General features: G+C 46.8%; 8 protein-coding genes across 8 annotated transcripts; 5 read left to right on the forward strand and 3 right to left on the reverse strand.

Moving 5' to 3' along the window:
- Window positions 1-1,378: 1,378 nt before the first annotated feature.
- On the forward strand, window positions 1,379-2,305 carry FOIG_09682 (uncharacterized protein; the record flags this gene model as incomplete). Its single annotated transcript, XM_031209964.1, has 3 exons — window positions 1,379-1,612; window positions 1,674-2,117; window positions 2,189-2,305. The coding sequence occupies 3 exons, from the start codon at window positions 1,379-1,381 to the stop codon at window positions 2,303-2,305; spliced, it is 795 nt and encodes a 264-aa protein (XP_031060215.1).
- A 2,104-nt stretch (window positions 2,306-4,409) lies between these two features.
- On the reverse strand, window positions 4,410-6,644 carry FOIG_09683 (uncharacterized protein; the record flags this gene model as incomplete). Its single annotated transcript, XM_031209965.1, has 2 exons — window positions 4,410-6,457; window positions 6,518-6,644. The coding sequence occupies 2 exons, from the start codon at window positions 6,642-6,644 to the stop codon at window positions 4,410-4,412; spliced, it is 2,175 nt and encodes a 724-aa protein (XP_031060216.1).
- A 713-nt stretch (window positions 6,645-7,357) lies between these two features.
- FOIG_09684 (uncharacterized protein) lies at window positions 7,358-8,320 on the forward strand (the record flags this gene model as incomplete). The annotated part of the gene is made up of 2 exons (XM_031209966.1): window positions 7,358-8,077; window positions 8,282-8,320. The coding sequence occupies 2 exons, from the start codon at window positions 7,358-7,360 to the stop codon at window positions 8,318-8,320; spliced, it is 759 nt and encodes a 252-aa protein (XP_031060217.1).
- Window positions 8,321-9,267: 947 nt separating this feature from the next.
- Window positions 9,268-10,211, reverse strand: FOIG_09685 (cyanamide hydratase). Its single transcript, XM_031209967.1, has 2 exons — window positions 9,896-10,211; window positions 9,268-9,838 (listed from the first exon to the last, which is right to left on the reverse strand). Exons 1-2 carry the CDS (start codon window positions 10,113-10,115, stop codon window positions 9,324-9,326), a joined length of 735 nt encoding a protein of 244 aa, XP_031060218.1. The 5' UTR covers window positions 10,116-10,211; the 3' UTR covers window positions 9,268-9,323.
- Window positions 10,212-10,586: 375 nt separating this feature from the next.
- FOIG_09686 (uncharacterized protein) lies at window positions 10,587-12,469 on the forward strand. Its single transcript, XM_031209968.1, has 3 exons — window positions 10,587-11,069; window positions 11,121-11,601; window positions 11,669-12,469. The coding sequence occupies exons 1-3, from the start codon at window positions 10,700-10,702 to the stop codon at window positions 12,408-12,410; spliced, it is 1,593 nt and encodes a 530-aa protein (XP_031060219.1). The 5' UTR covers window positions 10,587-10,699; the 3' UTR covers window positions 12,411-12,469.
- Window positions 12,470-13,566: 1,097 nt separating this feature from the next.
- FOIG_09687 (uncharacterized protein) lies at window positions 13,567-13,880 on the reverse strand (the record flags this gene model as incomplete). Its single annotated transcript, XM_031209969.1, has 2 exons — window positions 13,567-13,767; window positions 13,830-13,880. 2 exons carry the CDS (start codon window positions 13,878-13,880, stop codon window positions 13,567-13,569), a joined length of 252 nt encoding a protein of 83 aa, XP_031060220.1.
- An 890-nt stretch (window positions 13,881-14,770) lies between these two features.
- Window positions 14,771-15,670, forward strand: FOIG_09688 (uncharacterized protein; the record flags this gene model as incomplete). The annotated part of the gene is made up of 2 exons (XM_031209970.1): window positions 14,771-15,315; window positions 15,364-15,670. 2 exons carry the CDS (start codon window positions 14,771-14,773, stop codon window positions 15,668-15,670), a joined length of 852 nt encoding a protein of 283 aa, XP_031060221.1.
- Window positions 15,671-15,929: 259 nt separating this feature from the next.
- On the forward strand, window positions 15,930-16,274 carry FOIG_09689 (uncharacterized protein; the record flags this gene model as incomplete). The annotated part of the gene is made up of 1 exon (XM_031209971.1): window positions 15,930-16,274. One exon carries the CDS (start codon window positions 15,930-15,932, stop codon window positions 16,272-16,274), a length of 345 nt encoding a protein of 114 aa, XP_031060222.1.
- Between the last annotated feature and the right edge of the window lie 1,998 nt (window positions 16,275-18,272).

Genomic DNA, 18,272 nt, shown 5'->3' on the forward strand with positions numbered 1-18,272 from the left:
GCTACTGTTGTATGCAGGTATCGTGTATTGAAATTAAGTGGCGCAAAGCAGCAGCGGCTAAGTGCGCAGAAGATGCAAACTGCCGAGGTTCGTCGTGGGTGTCACTTGGCTTCACCGTTTATCAAAATCTTCATTTGAATCAAGATTATTAGTATCGATGTGGAAATACTAACGCACTCTTGTGACGGATGAGAATACGAGCTTCTTGAGTGTCATTTCCCAAGGTCGGTGCAGGGTTTGGAAATACGAAGACATGAGCGAAAGTTTCGGCTTTGATAAGATCTGATTGGTTCATCATCCAACAAAGATAGCACTGCAGTTTTATCACAGTGACTCGAAACTCTATCTGAAATAGCCACTGAATTCGAAGCGCGCCAATAGTTTGTTACAGACCCCAATGGGATCTCAGCCTCTGATCAGGGCCACCTCCCACAATACGACAGCCTTCCGGAACTTCATATACCGTACACATACGTTAGGCTTTACACCCCTTTTCTTCGGAACCCATTATGAGCTTAGTACCGACTGTCGCGTTAGCTCTTGGAAATTTGATCAAGTGATTTGACAGTATAAACCGTTGCCGCAACATGTACTTTCGAGGCAGTCTTCAATGAGATGACATCTTCTGAGGACTTTGCAGTACATTGACATTAATGGGAAGTCAGAACAAGTTCTTCGAGGTCTAGAGGAAGAGGAATAGTGGAGCATGCGACGCGAGTCCGCTAATCGTGATTCCTCCATTTTTAACTTTGAGGCTTATGCATGCACGAGGAGCCGAAATTTGGTAGGTAATAATACATAACATCTCGATTCTCTATTAATCTCAATTTACTCATACCATACAACGATGTCAGATGCCAATTACATGTTGCTCAATTGATTTATCTGAAAGCTATATAAGGGGTAAGCTTTCAGCAAGTGTGTTGGCTCCAACCGCTAGTGTACCTACTCACGCCGTCGAGTAGGCGCCTGCTGTAGATCACCGCCATGAGCAGTTCTCTGAATGTCTCACCGGAAGCCACCACCCACACCCTTTACTAGCCGAACCAATTGATATGTAGGTTACGGTCAGTGCTTAGCTCGACCTAACCTTTATTTAATGTGCTACCCCTCTGAGATGCGTCTCTCCCGCAGCTGATAGTTAGGTTCCATTCTAATAAGCACCATGGCCATCCTAGCATCTTTCACGTATCTCGTTTTGGGAAGGACTCAGTAATGATCTTCCGGGATGTCGGCGCTCAGGCTGGAATCTGGGGTTGCGGGGATGCAAGGTCCTAGGCTCTCCACTGTCGTGGTATATGAGCAGACATCTGCCCTCCCTTGATCAGCTTAATTCTATCCTGCTTACATTCGGGTTTAAAATAATAAAACGGTCACCATGGCAGTTTACTACGAGAGCAGCTGGTCCATTCTAAGTACCATCGGCTTGGTAAACTTCTTCTTCGCCTGGATTGTGATTGGTATCACTAGGCTCTCATGGCTGTCGGCTATCCCTGCGATTGTCTCTGCGGCCGGCGCAGTCGCAAATGGCCTCTGCTACTACGCATGGTACATGAACTCTGGCAAGCCAAGGACGGCTAGTGCTTACGCCGTTGCGGATATCCTGTGGATGGTAAGTTGGCGACTTCGCATCTTCACGCGTCAGGTTGAATGATTTGGCTAACGAGTCCAAGATCCAAGAGGCAGGGTTGTCCTTCTACAGCTATATCATACTCAAGCAAATTCTGCGGAACAAGATGCGATTGGTATTTCTTATCCTGTTTTGGTTCTTCATGCTATGTATCTGCATGGCCAGAACGCTGCTTCTGATTTATAGAATTAAGTCTATTTTGGAGGGTGAGGAGGCATTTACGAACGTGGTGAACGGAGCCCACGTTGGTTACTTCATCTCTCTAGCTTGTGTCGAATGCCTCAGCGCCTTCTTCCTGCTACAAGTATTTATTAAGGCCAAGAAGACGTCCGAGCAGGTTTCACTTAGGTCAGACTTTACTAGATATCTTATCCGAAGCACCGAGTTACGACTGGCTTTTCTGGCGTTGATCGGTGTTTCAAGGGCAATTACTTTTCTTTTCCAACCTCCTATCAGTGGAGCGACAAGTGTCTCGAGTCAAATGGATGTATTTTTATACACACTTGAATGCCTCTTTCCCGTCATCCTATTGTGAGTACCCACTGATATCTATGGCAGCTTCTGGGTGCTAATTGCTCATGTGGACAGTATCGACCTACTGGCCTCGAAGTTGACATTCACTCACGGTTCTCAAAACGAGTCGTATCACCTGACGCAAAGAAGGACTGTCGGTAGAGAGAGACTTCCATCAGTTGATGACACGTCCCTTTCACGCGTTGTAGATCTGCAGTCTCAGAATAATGCTAAGTCTAAGGAAATAACGCGTTTTGTTACCCGTAGCTGGACGCCATCATCTTCGACAGAACCAAGACATATAAATACTGACAGAGGCTCAAATACAAGTCAGGTGGGCATTGTCAGGACGGTCACCACCACAGTTACCATCAGTGACCATTGATTGTGGGGTATAGTGGGACAACCCTAGATTGATACTGATAGGCTCAGATCAGATAATCGAATATGGCTCGGAGGTCCTCATTCCCGGCAGTAAGAAAGGGAAGGTTGCTCTTGACGATCTATTGCATTAACATCCGTTAAAAACGATCCTTATGAAAGCCCTTGTCAAAGGAGTTTGCCATAGCCTGCTCTCATGGCTTTATTAGATCAAGCATTAAGATATCAGTTATCAAGTGATGCTGCGTTCGGCTAGGAAGCTCGTTGATCAATGCAGAGTTCACATACTCGTAGTCCCAAGTCCCGGAGGTGGTGTCCTTGGCGAGTTCTGAGAAGAGCCAGCCAGCCACGAAAATGACAAAACAGGCGGTCTTCCAGCAGATTTGTGGCATCAGGCTAATAAGGTTGATAGTAAAAGAATTAGTCTCAACCACTCTAATTCCTAGAGATTCGGCCATTGCCGGGGTGTGGGATGCCTAAACGAATCATAATCCACAAATACTGCCGACTTAGCTTGACCTTCTAATGTCACCGGAACAGGGGCGAGCCATAACCTCAGCATCAATAACGTTCATCATTCTTTCGGCTAATTATCACATGGTGAACCTCTCGTTTGTGGGCGATTTATGTGACCATGCCTTTGCTCGTCAAAGTCTACTTATCCATTTACAAAACATATTGGGACGCGCTTGAATTTCCGTCCCTCTTTGTGGTTTGTGAGCTAACGTTGGCTTACATTGGTTATTTCTGAGCTGATTATTTGGGAATTTAGTTAAATGGTCCACGGCTCCTAGCCGAAAAATGCCAGTTGTCGGTGCAGGAGGCTTTAGCGTATCCCTTGAGCTAGACGGTCTTCATCCAAGTCGGAAAAAAGTAATTGGCCACGTGAAAATAGATGCTTACTCTTAATTGGCTGCAAAAGTTTGTCCGTCGTGTTTAAACCTCGATACAGCTAGCGGGGCACTAAAAGGGAATATCTACGAAGCTCTTATCTTCTTGCCCTTAGGAATCATGCCTTGGAATATTGTTTATTCATAGTGGCAACCGGGCCTAATACTTATCACTTCGTATTATAGTGAATGAAAAGGAGCTAAAATTTCTACCGACGTCCCGCACTATTTGTTAGTTTTGGTGGAGGAGGGTGGATCTGTCTCTACACGGGATGTACTATCCCTTTGCTCTAGGCTTTGTGTTTATCGGTACTTCTATCATAAAACCAAGAAAGATTTCCCATAAAACCATGGAGTATGCGAAGGTTTGTCTTTGGGTAACTTTGCAGACTACAATCTGCACCTTTCCAGCTCTCTCTTTTCAATTAGCCTCGATTCCTGTGTTTTCCATTTTCCTACAGCCTTGGACTCTTGTCGTCAACCAGGAGTCTTTACCTATTTTTCTAAGATCACCGAAGATAACAGTCTTGAAATCATCACTCAGGATCTACTCGACGTGGCCCCTCCTCTCTTGCCAACTGAGTAAATTGGGCCAAAGATTTGGGTGCGAAACGTATTTTTTTCGAGCTCTCGGAAAGATACAACATGAGCGCACTGGTGGAAATGTTGAGGCTAGGCTATCATAACTTGGAAAAGAATGTCCCTCCTATTAATCTGTGTGACTCCTTAATGCCATGTTACACATTTTTTTACCAAGACACGTCCTCAGAACAAGTCAGTGACATTGGATGCTGCCGGCGTAATTGCCTGGGCGCCTTTCAGCAGCGAGGGATAAGCTTTCATCTGGATACCTATATTTACTAGCTAATTGACCACTTGCTTCTGTATTAAGCAAAACCAAAGAAATGACGAAGGTGTCGTATAGGAATAACCACAGGCTCACCTGTGCTACCCGCAAGCTAGCATTTACATATGTACTCATTGCTACCAGCTCTTCACCAGAGCTCACAGATAGGCTCCTTCTTGGGGCAGTTAAATGCTCTGTTGAATCCAACCGTATTCTTGAGAGGCAGCAAGACTCTTGCAGGTGCCGGGCTGTGCACGTCTTCCTCGAGCAGCGTTAAAGCTAACTTGGGCGCAATATTGGAGCACCAGGTCTGGCCCCATTTAATGAAGAATAGCTGCTCGTGCGTGAAGCTTTGCATACCTGGGAGATTCTTGGCCTTGCCTTTCTCGCTTTCCCATCTTTTCCAGGCCTCATAGCTAGAAGATACACCTCCAGCATCGGCAATATTCTCGTTAAGCGTGAGGCTTCCGTTAACATGAACATCTGTTCCGTTGGGCGCTCGGATAGTGAAGTTGTTATACTGTTCGACAAAGCACTTGGTTTTTTCTTCGAAGGCCTCAACCGACTTCTTGTCCCACCACTCTGTCGCATTGCCAGTCTTATCAAAGTTGCGGCCGGTGTTGTCAAAGCCGTGTGTGATCTCGTGTCCAACGACGCTACCCATTCCGCCATAGAGGAGATAAGATGGAAATTCTACATCGTAGATGGGGAACTGTTGGAAGCCTGCGAAGAGAACGATCTGGTTCAGAGTGCGGGCGTGGTAAGCATTGGCGGTTAGAGTGCTCAAGACAAATTGGCCTCTGTTGAATGGCTTTCCCAGACTCATCCAGTTGCTATTCACCTTAGACTTGGCAAATGACAGCGCATTTAGGGCCAGAGAAGGCTGAATCTGGACATCCGAGTAGTATTCTCTAAGGGCAACAGGGTCCACAGCATCAGGCAGCGTAGGAAGGCCAATGATCTTCTGCATAGCTTCGACCTTTTCGAGAGACGCCTTCTTGACTCTGTCGGTTGCCCAGTCGCGTGATTCAATACGCTCCGAAAAGGAGTCCTTGATGTGTTGCACAAGATCAGATGTAAGTTCGTTGGCTTCAGGGGTAAAGTGCTTGTCCACGAAGAATCGTGAGAGTATCCATGTCAAGCCCGTCGGGCCGATGAACTGTGACGTGATATCGGAGGCTTGGGTCCATGCAACTCCGTAGTTCATCAAGTTGATACAGCGCTTCCATCGGGGTGCAGGACTCTCAGGATCTCTACCTCTGATCTTAGTCGCCAAGTTGTTATAAGCGTTGGTTAAATCGGCCTCGATGTAGACAGAGATGGAAGTAATGGCCTTCCATATAAAATATGCCTGGAGTATTGTAGTCGGAGTCTCAGAGATAATCTGGGACGCATTGTTGAAATAGGCAGGTGCGATGAATTGGATGTCGCTCTTCCAGTTCTTTGGAGCAAGCTGTTCAATCACATACTCGTAGTTCAACTCGGGAAATTGCTTCTGGGCCGCAGAAATTGAGACAATGTCAGATTCCGGTCCGTTCTGTTCAGCCCAGGTAGAAGCAGCCACTAGTTTGCCTTCTAATTCGATGACTGACGTGACGAGTTCGGCAGCAGCCGTTGTGCTGATATTGGAGGGGCTAACAGCGGCCAAAAGCTGAGAGGCGATTTTGATGTACTCTTCGAGATCCTCCTCGGTGGCAGGGAGGACCAACTCTTTTGGCTGCAGAGGAAAAAGGTTCAGTTCGACTCCGTCGGGGTCGTCGTCTTTCTGCTTAACTATGAACCGCTGGAACGTCTGAACGCCGACGCTCTCGAAAAGGGTCAAAGTCTTGCCCAGGGCAACAGAATGCTGAGTTGTGTTTGCAGCTGTCTTGTTGCCTGATGCTGGAGTAGTAGGGTACAGCTCGACAATTGTCTTGACAACCTCCTGCAGAGTTTGGAGACCCTCTTCTTCGAGTGCTGTATAATTAGTGCAGACTTGATACGCGTCTTGGATCTTAGAAAAGATCTCCTTGTCTGCCTTGGACTGCTCCTTTGTCAGGTTGACGGTGATCCATCCAGCGTCTTCGCTGGAGGGGTATGGGCTCTCAAGGATCCGCCTCAAGGCGCTGACGACATTTTCCTGGGCAAGAGTGAGTCCATCTGTGGAGACATCGCCTGCAGGGATCTCATGGCGAGCAGCCCAGTTACCGCAAGCATCTGTATTGGTAGTTAGTGACTAATTTTGAATAGAAGAGGTATGTGTATGGCAGGTCTCACATTGTTCAAAGTCCTTGCAAGGGTCAATCTCGGTGTAGTTCAGAGCCATACTTCCGAGCATCTCTGAAGCGATGTGTATGCAAGATGCTGATGTGCACAGATCGGATGCGACAGCGCTGGGGGCCATGATGATGACGTACAGCTACGTAACAGCGCAGTCTAGGATAACGGGAAATTTGGAGGAGGTGAAATGGTAAGTGGGTATGAAGAAGAAGCAGAGCTCTCCAAATCGTTCGACTCTTAGTTCGGAATGGATATAGACTATGAACAGTCTGGTCGATGATAGCATAACTGTGTTATCTTGTTCATACTTATACAAGTTCAGGCCATGGGAAGAATAGCATAGCCATTATGACGTTCTGGTAAGCGGTAGACTCTTACACACAATGGGACAGAGCTGTGTAGATGAGGCGGAGCTGAGCGGGCGATATTCCCCTAAGAAGAAGGTTAATTATGCTTCCTAGATTTATTATTGGCGTCTGACTCGCTTGGTCTTTTCAGTGTTTTGACCAATCAGGCGTCACAAGATCAAGCGATGATCATCGCACGGGAAATTTGCCTGGTACCAATTGAGCTAAGCCGTAAAAGGCATTATGCATCGCTCCTATGGATACTCTTCTGGGTGTCATAAATAATACCACTACCCTTACGTCACTTGGGCACCATAGCTCGGCGATGCAAAAGACCAAAGGCGGTAAGGCTGGTTGGCTTCTTGGCAATGGCGAAGTGCATGTATAAAACGCGTAGCTCGTACTTGGTCTCACGCAGAATGGAAACCTTCTAAATCAGTTATTCTATTGGTCATAGCACCCAGTACGTTGGTTTTCTTGCAGATCCGCCATGGGCCAACACTACTCTCAACCGCGACCAGGCACCAAGCTTCAAGTCATTGGCGCTGGCCTTCCTCGTACCGGGACGGCATCAATCAGCCGAGCTCTGGAAATTCTTCTCGACGGTCCCGTATATCATGGCGCGACACAAGCCCTTCTCGGCCCTGAAAGAGAAATCAAAACATGGATTAAGGTACTGATGCAGTGGCGGCCAAAAGACAATTCAACAAGGCGCTCTAATCTAGATCTCATTAAAGAACATATTGACGGGTTTGCCGCAATTACCGACTCGCCCGGCTCAACTCTCGTGCCGGAATTAATGACGGTCTATCCAGATGCAATAGTGATCTGCACTGTCCGCGATGTTGAAGCGTGGGAGCGAAGCATGGCTGCCGTTAGTAGCAAATCGACGCAGTGGTTCCTGCGCTTCGTCTTGTTCCCTGTGCCCTCACTACGATACTTTGTCGACTACATCGATGCGCTGCGCCAGCAGTGGTTTCTGAAGTATGGAGAAACCGAGCCAGTGACGAGTAGCTCGTACAATCAGCACATCACTTGGTTGAAGGAAAATGTGCCAGAGGACCGTCTGGTATTCATAGATGTTCATGACGGCTGGGAACCGTTGTGCAAGGCGTTAGATCTACCAGTCCCGAAAGATGTCCCTTTCCCAAGGATTAACGATAGCCAAGCTATAGACAATTTTGCCAAGAAGCATATTAATAGAGGGCTAGTAAGGTGGGGGGTGATATTGTTGGTTGTAGGGACGAGCGCATGGACTTTTTTTTATTTGGAGTTGAGATTTTGGTAATGTGTGGTCTTGTTTTGCTTGACTGGTTACATTTCGCGACAATGAAGTGTCTTGTTATCGGAGTATTTCCTTGTTAAATCTTATCGGCTTGGCTGACCTCGCTTATCTTATCGCTAATAATTTTAGACCAATGGCGCAGCGCTTATTGCAGCACATGCAGGGTAGGTATAATAATTATTATTATAAGTTGGCACCTTGAATGTACATAGCGACGAGAAAAGGGCACCAGGCCATGGTGTTTCTTTTCGACCATCCAACGGCAATCTAAATTGCAAGTACACAAGGATAACACGCTATTGGCATAAAGTACGGTAGGTATGCTGCACTCCACTTCTAGCTGCCGCTGACCGTGGTAAGACAGAATGCGTAAGATTGTTAAGAAACTATGCTGAGAGAAATCGCAGAGATCAACATGGCAGAAACGCCATATACCTGCTCGTGAGGCTGGACATGAACAGGTGTTTAGAGAGCTGCTTTAATGGTCAGATGTTGAGCTCAATTCTTTAGCAGGTTTTAGGAGCGTTTTGCCGTCGGAAATAGCACTTAGAAATCGGAACAAGGAGGCCATAATGGTTCTGATGCCACATTCAGATAACAATCGTATATGTCCGACTGGGGATAGACCATTGAATCTTGCCGCCAATCCCATAAGCATTAAACCCATCTAACAGCTCCTTGACTAAAGGAGTTTCCGCATTAATACAAAAGGCGACAGAGGTCGGACTGTCCTTTACACTGCAGCCATGTCCGGCGATAATAAACGGTAGAGCTTGTAGTTAACAATCCCGATATTAATGTTAACACTCGCGACATTGATGGCCCCCTCAGCGGCTAGACTGGCCTGCATTGCCGCTAGTTCTGTATTTTCTTCTTTTGGCCAAGCGCTGAATACCGATACAATGGATCTCTGTGGGAACCTGCATCTCTATTCAATTAAACGTAATAATGCAAGGCTCGTGCAACACTTCCAGTTAATTCAGTACACCATAACCCCATGCCGTCGCCGGGTCTTACAAATACACAAGGTAGTATCACAATTCAGTTAATTCGTCGTACCGAGAACCGCAGGTCCAGACCAAAGACTTTAACATAAATAAGACTTTAGCAGTGATTGTTTGTAAAAATCTTATTGCCACTACATCCGTTAATAATAGAAACCTGTTTCTGCCTACTCCCACTGTTTCATCAAAGTGTTTGCCTCCATCTGCTTATCAAACTGAGGGATATGTGTAGTATGGCACCAAGGCTTGTTGGATTCCTCCTTGCGGACAGTGCAGGCAAACCAGGAGCACCAACCGTGACGAGGAATTGCTTTGTTGACATTATCCCGAGTAGCTTCGTCAATCCAGCTGCCAAAATCGTTAATGCCCTCGTATGTCCCAACGTTGTCATAAAGCGTAGCAAGCTGAATTAACTGGCCTAGGAAAGTAATCGAACCGTCCACGCCCATGTCTTCATGACGGATGATAGCCTCTGCGACTGCCTCGGCCTGATCGTCGCTGCTACCGAGGACTTTGAGCACTTCCATTGCCTTGATTCCACCATAGATATCAAAAGACATGCGAGTTGAAGTGAAGTAAGCCTCAGCAGTACCGATATCATGCAAAAGACATGTCAGCGCCCAAGTGGACGGGGACAGGGCTTCTGCGTGCTTGGGTAGCAAACGCTTGGCAATAATGGATCCTAATATGGTTCAGCAATGTCTCTCTCAAGATATCGAATGTAAACATTCATCCTTACCCCAGTAGAAAACTCGCATAGAGTGGTTATAAGCTTCTTGACTTAGCCGTGCCTTGACAAAGGCTTGAGCTTCAGACACAAGTTTGTCCTCAGAGGGGAAAACGATGTCTTGGAGAGTGTAGGTTTGCGTGGGTACAAGCTGTCCGACCGAGTCCTTGATTGCCTTGGCGCTGACAGGCACGGCAGTCCAGCCGTTGGCCTCGACTTCGGTGGGCAACATTTTGTCAAGATAAAGTAGGAAGGACGATGAAACTTGGGCGAGTATACTGGTGGCAAGAGTGTGTTGAGGATGGGTATCTCATGGACGTCTATTTATACCCAAGCTTGCGTCTAAAATCGACTAGAGGGCCGTCAGACCTACATTGGTAAAGGTGTCAATGGGAGGAATTTTACAGGTTGCCCCGCAGGGCTTTCATGAAGAATCATGCATAAGACAATGACTCGTTGGAAAAGAAGAGGAAAAGGAAACTAAGTACGAATCGTGTTAATGTCTCGGTCTGTTCAGTTAACCATTTCACGTTCAGCGTCACATCCACGTCTTGTTCTGTACTAGCGTGAGACTTATGCTTGGAACTAGGCCATCGGCACTAAACTGAGAATAGTAAATAACTGAACTTTTGTGGGCTGGTAGCATAAATAACCAATGAAAGTTCATTGCATAACACATGTAGATGACGTTGTGATCGGCCCTCGCGGAGCAGAAAGAGCCCTCTCATTATAGACCTTTCCACAATCAGGTCACGAGCTCCTGTATTCCCACAAACTCATCCCTTTGAATACTTTACACTCATAATATACCCCTCGATGACCCAGTCACGGACGCGCAAGTGCTGGAGCTGTAAGCAACGCCGCCTCAAGTGCGACGGAGGGATGCCCCACTGCCTGAAATGTTGGAGCCACGGCGTTGAGTGCCTCGGTTACGAGAAACCCCTGGTCTGGGTTGAGGGAGTGGCTCGGCGAGGGCCTATGAAAAACCGGACTTTTGGAGGTGCCCAGACTCAGCAGCCGTCGCAAAAAAATTCGTTACAAAGACCAACACCAGTTGTCTCTCACAGACACCGACACCAGAAGGAGGAGTTGACAAGACTGTCCGGATGTATTCCGATGCCAGTGGCTCTTGTTGAGCCTCTATTCAAGGATTTCAGTTATACATCTAAATTCTTTATTGACTATTGTTAGTTTTGGTTAGTTCTGTGTAACATATCACCCACTAACCTGCAAACAGTCTCAAAATCCATTTGCCCAACTCTGGTCCTGCAAGATCAGTTAGACAACCCATATCGTAACGTCATTCCCTGGATCAACACGCCAACAGTAGCAAGTGCTATAATGACAGTATCATCCTGTCACTACATTCAGTATATTACCAACTGCCCAATGGCGGAATTGCTGCCACAAACCCGAAATGGAACAGTTTTAGGCAGGCTAAACGCACATATCAGATCATTAGTAAACTACCATTTACGGTCCAAAAGCCATTGCCTGGGGTTGGTCTCTACAGCATTGGCAATACATAAAACCACTCAGGATCAACAGTCGCTGCTCATAACCGTGGTCCTCCTTGCTTTCCTAGACATTTTTGAGAGTGGGTCTGGCGCTTGGAGCTATCATATTGAGGGTATCAAGAAGATGCTTGAAGTTGGAGCCATGAAGGGTACTTCTTCTTGGGATAATAACCTTCAAAGTCTCCTGCACGACGCTGCCATGTGAGTGATTTTGCGTCAGAAGCTATTTCGGTACTTGTGATTTGAGAAACTAAAAGATTTGTCCTAGGCTTCAAACATTTGGTTCGTCTCTTGCAAAGCCTGGTGTTCTGACCAGTGCCTCTACACTATCTTCAATAAGGGCTTCAGCTTTCTCCACTGTCACGCCAAACGGATGCCCTGTCCAAATTCTATCGACTATTGAGATCTTTGCTTCGCAGAGACGGCATGACTTTGTTTTCGCTGAAAATACCACCAACATCGTCGTCCTTGAAGATGCACTGCAAAAGATGCGTTCATATGATATCGTGTCGTGGGCGGTGCATAACACTACAGAATACTCGAAAGTATCGTCAGAAGATTTGGCACGACTTGGTACTATTTGGCAGCTCTCAGCTGACATCTACGCCTGCCGTGTTCTTGCCTACCTCATCGGGTCTACTCTGGCCTCTGAGTCATTACAGGTTCAAGGTCTCATCGCAGCGTACGCATTTCTCGAACGAGAGGACGATGAATTGATTAAGTGTCTTATATGGCCAACCTTCGTTGCCGGAGCAGCAAGTACAACATATGAAGCTAGAGCTTGGGTGCTTCAAACCTTGGATCGGATCTGGAGCAGAGGGCATTGTGCCAACACCAAGAATGCTGCAAAGGTTTTGGGAAAGCTGTGGGAGAAATACGACCAAACGAATCTCAGTTCTTCGCATATACACAACTGTTCTAACGCGACTGAGCATCTGTCCATGGGTTATTCTGTCTGGGATTGGGTAAATGAGCTATCAAGCCTGGAAGGCTCTTGGCTTTTTATATAAAGATATAATGACAGAAGTCATACTCGAATGCTCTTGAAATGAAAGCTATAGTGGAATGCATCAAGGTAATTCACTCCCATTGCCTCGTCATGGCCGGATTTGCTTTACTGTCGTTGGAGCGTCGGGTCTCCAGAGTGGTGAGCCGTCTCCACAGGATTCGAAATTGGTTGAGATCAGCTGTGCACTAATTTTCGTCATTGGGCTCATCTTGTCGGGATAATGTTCTCACTTGGCCAAATCCTCCGGTAGGGCTCAAACCTGTGGCCGTCGAAGTCTCGCCTTTGTTGAGAAAATAGGCTTCGAGTCTGCGATAATGTATTTGCCTTTCAACCCCGCGCGCCAGCTGCACTGGGGCATAGTTTAGTCACATCTCGATTTCGGGGCACGGCATTGGACGCAGGACCAGATGCTCCCAGCTTCGGGGTCTGGTTGCCGAGTTGATATTAGGCTACTGCAGATGGTAAGATTATGCGGATGTGTACAGAGAATAGCCGGTATGTGACGCAGAATTGCACTTATTTCTCTCAATGACAATGGAAAAAAGTCATTTATCAGGAGCAGAAGCATGTCATTCAACGCGCATCGGCGTTCCAAGTGGAACGGGTCTTGATTAGGCATTGGCTCGACTGGGCAGTTATTAAGCCGGAACGGCATCCGATTTACCGAAAGCTCGTTTCGATAATACCGCGAGTCCGGGCGCTTATTATATCAATCACCAGTTACTATAGATAACTAAAACAAACTAAAAATCTATGCTAAGCTTATCAAAAGAGCATCCTAGATTAACCATGAAATATCCTGTATCTATCTGTGAATTTAGGATGAAAGTCCTAAGTTTTCACCCATCTCCAAGAGATTCCCCAATCTTCAGTATAGCGTCGGGATCTTTTTAACGCTGTCAGCCATGGGCAAGGAGCTATCACAACAGGAGGGACTCCCCGTGCCCGAAGAGCTTCCGCCCCGATGGCACCATGAGTTTGACGTGGACAATTGAGGAGATGGCGCAGTTCCCATTCTAGAGAGGTTGTTGGGGTCGGACCGCTCCTCTGTAATGGCGTCAATGCTACCCCGATATACCGTAACGATTAGACCGTTTATCCGAAGCGCTAGTGACAAACGAAATTGTGAACCGTCTCGTTGTCGATAGCCACTTGCTTCAAGTACTATCTATCACATCAATGAAACCCTCTGCGGCAGGGATACCAATGTCTGGAATAGCAATATACTCTAGCAGCTTATCCTTTATCGCATCACGGAAACTGGTCGTAAAGGCCTTGGCCTCGAAACTAGGCGCAACGTCGTTGAAGAAACCACATGACTGATCGCTGGCGCCGCGATCAACGCTCGAGTAGAAGACCTATTGTACGATACGCTTAATGGCCTCGTCAACCAAACCCTTGCCTTGAAGGCGCCATATACCTTCTGAGCCGCCTGAAAAAGTGCAAAGACATTGGGTATGACTGCGAGCATGGTAAAGTTGGAAGAAAGGCAGACTTGTACGGCCTATACGACGATGGGGCCAGTGACAAGGGTGCTCCGTGACATGGCAGCCGATGTTAAAGAGGATCGAGGTAGAGCTGTCTTTGTACAGCTCTTAATATGAAATAGTCTCAGTTTCATTCTATAATACATTAGTGGCCCTGTTGCTTTCTTTCCTGAAATCATGAATTGTTTGTTCTTATTACAGGGCAAGATCATGTTGGACAATCTTTCTCGGCAGGCAGTTCAAGATCGGTGACGGCAATGCCGAGACAGGTGCAGTTGTCGGCATGATATTCGCCCGGACCAGGAATGAGAGAGGAGATTCCCCAGGGTTGGAGCCGTGTCAAGGATGCTTATTATTAGCGGCATAATTGCAACAACATGCCGCGCGGTGATTCAAAACAGCCGCTTAGTAATCATATTTCGGATGCGTTGAAGTCACGATGTGGAAGAGCAAACAGTGTTGGTTCATCTGGGATGATTTATTACAGACTACACTATATAGTTAGACCTTAAAGATCCTGATGTCTTTATAGCAACAGCAGGTATAATATAGATCTGACTGCAAGATCCTCGCTGGAGTCTGAAGGACATAAGGCCATGCGTGATTAATTGCCAGAGGATCTCGTACAGCGGGTCGAGGTTTGTCGAACGAATTTCTGGCCAATTATCCCTGGATCTTAATACGAGACGGAATTCACGAGCTCCACCAATGCTCAGGTCAGAAAGCTTATTTCTAAGTGTGGCCGGTAGTAGAAATTCCACTTTAATCCCTCGTGAGCTATAATATAAGGACCTGGATCGCTGGGTGCCGACTTTATCTCTTTAATTCCTTATCTCTATATTTATTCTTTTATTATTACTTACACATGTCAGCAATGAAGTTCCTCTCTAAAGTGTTGCTGTTTTGCGCACTCGCAAATAGCGCAACATTGGCTATACCAAAGTCAAAGCAGTTTACTTCTAGCAATTTCTTGCTTGAGAGCAGGGCTCAACACCAGACCCGAGATGTGAAAAACCTAACGAGCTATATCTGGAACGGAGGCGAGGTTGCTGGTCCACGCTTTGCATCCGTCACTGCCGAAGTCATCATCCCCAATATCACCTTCCCCTATGGATACAATGCCAGTGCAAGATACGGCGCTTCAGTTTGGGTCGGAATTGGTGGAGACCAGAATACCTGTGATGATCCTGCACGTATCAACAACGGGGGTCTCATTCAAGGAGGTTATTACTACCTATACGACCCTGAGGGTGACTTTGGCGTTTTCGCCTTCTACGAGTGGTTCCCAGACGGACCCGTCTTCTTGGACGACACGGAGGGCATCGAGACTTCGATTGGTGACCACGTGCGCATGACCGTTACCCAAAAGGACAACGTTACTGGTACCTTCACGTGGGAAAACTTCACATCTGACAAAAAGTACGTTGTTGCAAAGAATCCGTTGATAACTGGCTCTAACCGTGATAGATTTACAAAAGAACTAAAGGCACCTGTAAATGGGACCTTGTGCACGAATCATGCAGAATGGATTGTTGAGAGCTTTATGACGACCAAGGACCATGAGACTCTGTTCCCGGACTTTGGTGAATTACACTTTACTGAGATCAAGGCCATCTCGGCAGCAAACGAGGAGGTATCGCTACAGGAGCATGGCATTATCGTCGAGGCCGAGCCTGTGCTCGGGAACGGAAAGTACTTGACCGATTGTGAGATAACGGGATCGGATGCTACGAAATGCAAATGGCTTGGATACAAGGGTATTTTCGAAAGCTAGGTAAGCCGGTGAGATCGCGCGAAGGTGGCGTGAGAAGCCAGAGATGCATAGAGTAGCCAATTTATCTAACGGAATCTGGACTTTGTCCTCGTCAAATACATGCTATATTTTGCAGGCCTACTATCCGCCCTTCGCAGACGGGGCCTATTAAACCAGCCTGGAATCCATTGTATAATAACACATTGACGACAAGTCCTAGCCATCGAGCGCCTAGCCCAAACACAAGTTCACTCTTGTAGCGCAACTCACCATACCCGTGATGGTACTGGAGATATCTCAACGGTCACCGGCGGCTGATCACTTTGACTACAGCCCAGTACCGCCTGATGAAATGCAAGACACGACGCCAGAGAGGACCAAGAAGAGAAATACGGCAAAGACCGAACACGACGATGAGATCGAGGACATAGATATTGACAAAGCACGGAGAGCATTACTGATCCTCTCAAGACCAGCGACATCTCCGTCATCATCACCAACCAAGTTATCTGCCAGCATCAGATCAACAAGTCTGCGATCCAGCTCTCGAGCTTCCAAGACGCAAGCTCTCAGACCTGAGCCTGGTGGAGCACGGGGTCTAGCGACAACAACTCAAAGGCCTTAATGCTTAACCTTGGACAAGATCAGCTTGACATCCCTTCTGGAGGTGGATGTCGGAAGCCATCCGTCGCCGGAAGACGTTGATGACATATTAGCTGATGCGAGAGGTGCTTCAAAATGGATCACGACGACGGTGTTTGGAATGCAGAGGTACACCAGCTTTTGCTCAACAAGGTCTTGGCGAGATCCAGCTTCAACCTTGTTGATTCTCCATTTTGATAAGATGAACCCGATACTCAAAACTATCTTCCTCGCTGACAATGGTACCTAATACCTCTTCTGATCATTCGGGACTATCTACCTCCCTGCGTAACGAAGAAAAGAGTAGGCCTCTGCTTTTTTATCGACCCGAGTTGCGATCCCTCGTACAAGTCCCTTATAGAGTCGCTTCCCAAAATGAGCATCAACGATACATCTTATGGTCCTCTGCGCATGCACACAACGATAGCAAGTCTACAGAATAAGAGACCCGGAAATGACTTCGATGGTGCGGTTCTGAAATCAGCGTTTGGCAATCCGCACACTGAGTGGTGCTACGCTCACTACTGGGACGGAGATGGCCTGGGACACAAACCTGCGGGTTGTCGAGGAATTACTGTAACAACAGCGCCCTCAGGGAATTTGGCGCTTTGCACGACGTAGTGATTCAAGGCCATGACTGAATTTACGTCTCGGCGTCTCCAGAGCTTATGAATATGGAAGGGAAGGGCATCTACGCGGACAGTAAGTTGTCGCATCCTCCCAAGGGACTTTGAGCTAATAGGCTACTGAAGGTAGCGACTTTGGCTTTATGAGCCAATTGGGCGTACAAATACTGCATTTGGTATAAATAAAGTATCTGTATCCCTTGCGCTTTCGAGGACGTGGAGTACACAAGCGTATTGGCCATGGTACAAATAATATTTCCTTGATGATCATGGTAAAATTGTGCTATTGGTTTCAGCCGCCACATGTGCTGTTACATGAGTATTTGGAGCAGAGGTGTAACGGTTGCACAAGCCGTTAAACCACAGGGCAAAAGATCGGGCCATAATCGCTATGCAAGCAATTACAGGTGTGCTACAGCTGCCTTATAGAAGCCTTACGGCGCTGTTACGGGCACGAATCGTAACACTATACTAAAGGTTCTTCTGAATATACTTATAATACCCTTGATAAGATAAGTAAATAAAGGAAGATATAACTTAATAATAGTATTAATAAGTTTATTTATCCTGCTAAGTTATAGGAGGAAAGGTGTGGGGTTTAGATGAAGAATGAGAGACAGAGAATTAACATAGACATAAAACTAGAAATATAATTAAGGATATTTAAACATAGAAAATCTTTTTTAGCAAGCACCATTTTGTATTATGTTATCAAGCCGAAGGATGACAAAAGGTTAACGTTACTTGAATAACTACAGCTGGAGTAGCATGTAACCTTAGCGTGGCCTGGCATAAACCTGAGACATAACACTGAGACCGAATGGGATGCCGCGAACCATTTTTACAGACTACAGTCCTCTTTCGTATCTGTCGTGCGGAACAAACTTATTCATGGGCAGCCTTCGCATATTCTAGACTTCAAGACGGAAGAGGTTTCCTGCCTACAAGTTAGGTGCCCACACAGAAGTCTTCCAGATCTGGTCAGACGTAACATAAATCAGGGACATTTTTGTTGGCTCGATCTTTCAATAAACCTGTGGAGAAACTCGTAGCGGAATATTCATGATCCAGAGAAAGCTGGCTGAGCTTTCCACGTTGACAAATGTCCAGCTTCACGATCAACAAACATAAACACCCGCGACCGGGTCCGGACGGTGACCCCACACCGACCATATCAGATGCAGGTAAATTAAATTTTGTGCAGATAAACAGGCACGGTCAGGTTCCTTCACTAAATCCATCGCCGCCCAGCATCACTCCGCCCGACAAGCATAGCTAACTGCCATCATCTCCCCCACGATAACAAGGCAGCCCGGGAAGCGCGTCATCAACGATCACGATGACCTAAGGCTTCT

The sequence above is a fragment of the Fusarium odoratissimum genome, assembly GCF_000260195.1.
Source record: "Fusarium odoratissimum NRRL 54006 unplaced genomic scaffold supercont1.16, whole genome shotgun sequence".
Lineage (NCBI taxonomy): Eukaryota > Fungi > Ascomycota > Sordariomycetes > Hypocreales > Nectriaceae > Fusarium > Fusarium odoratissimum.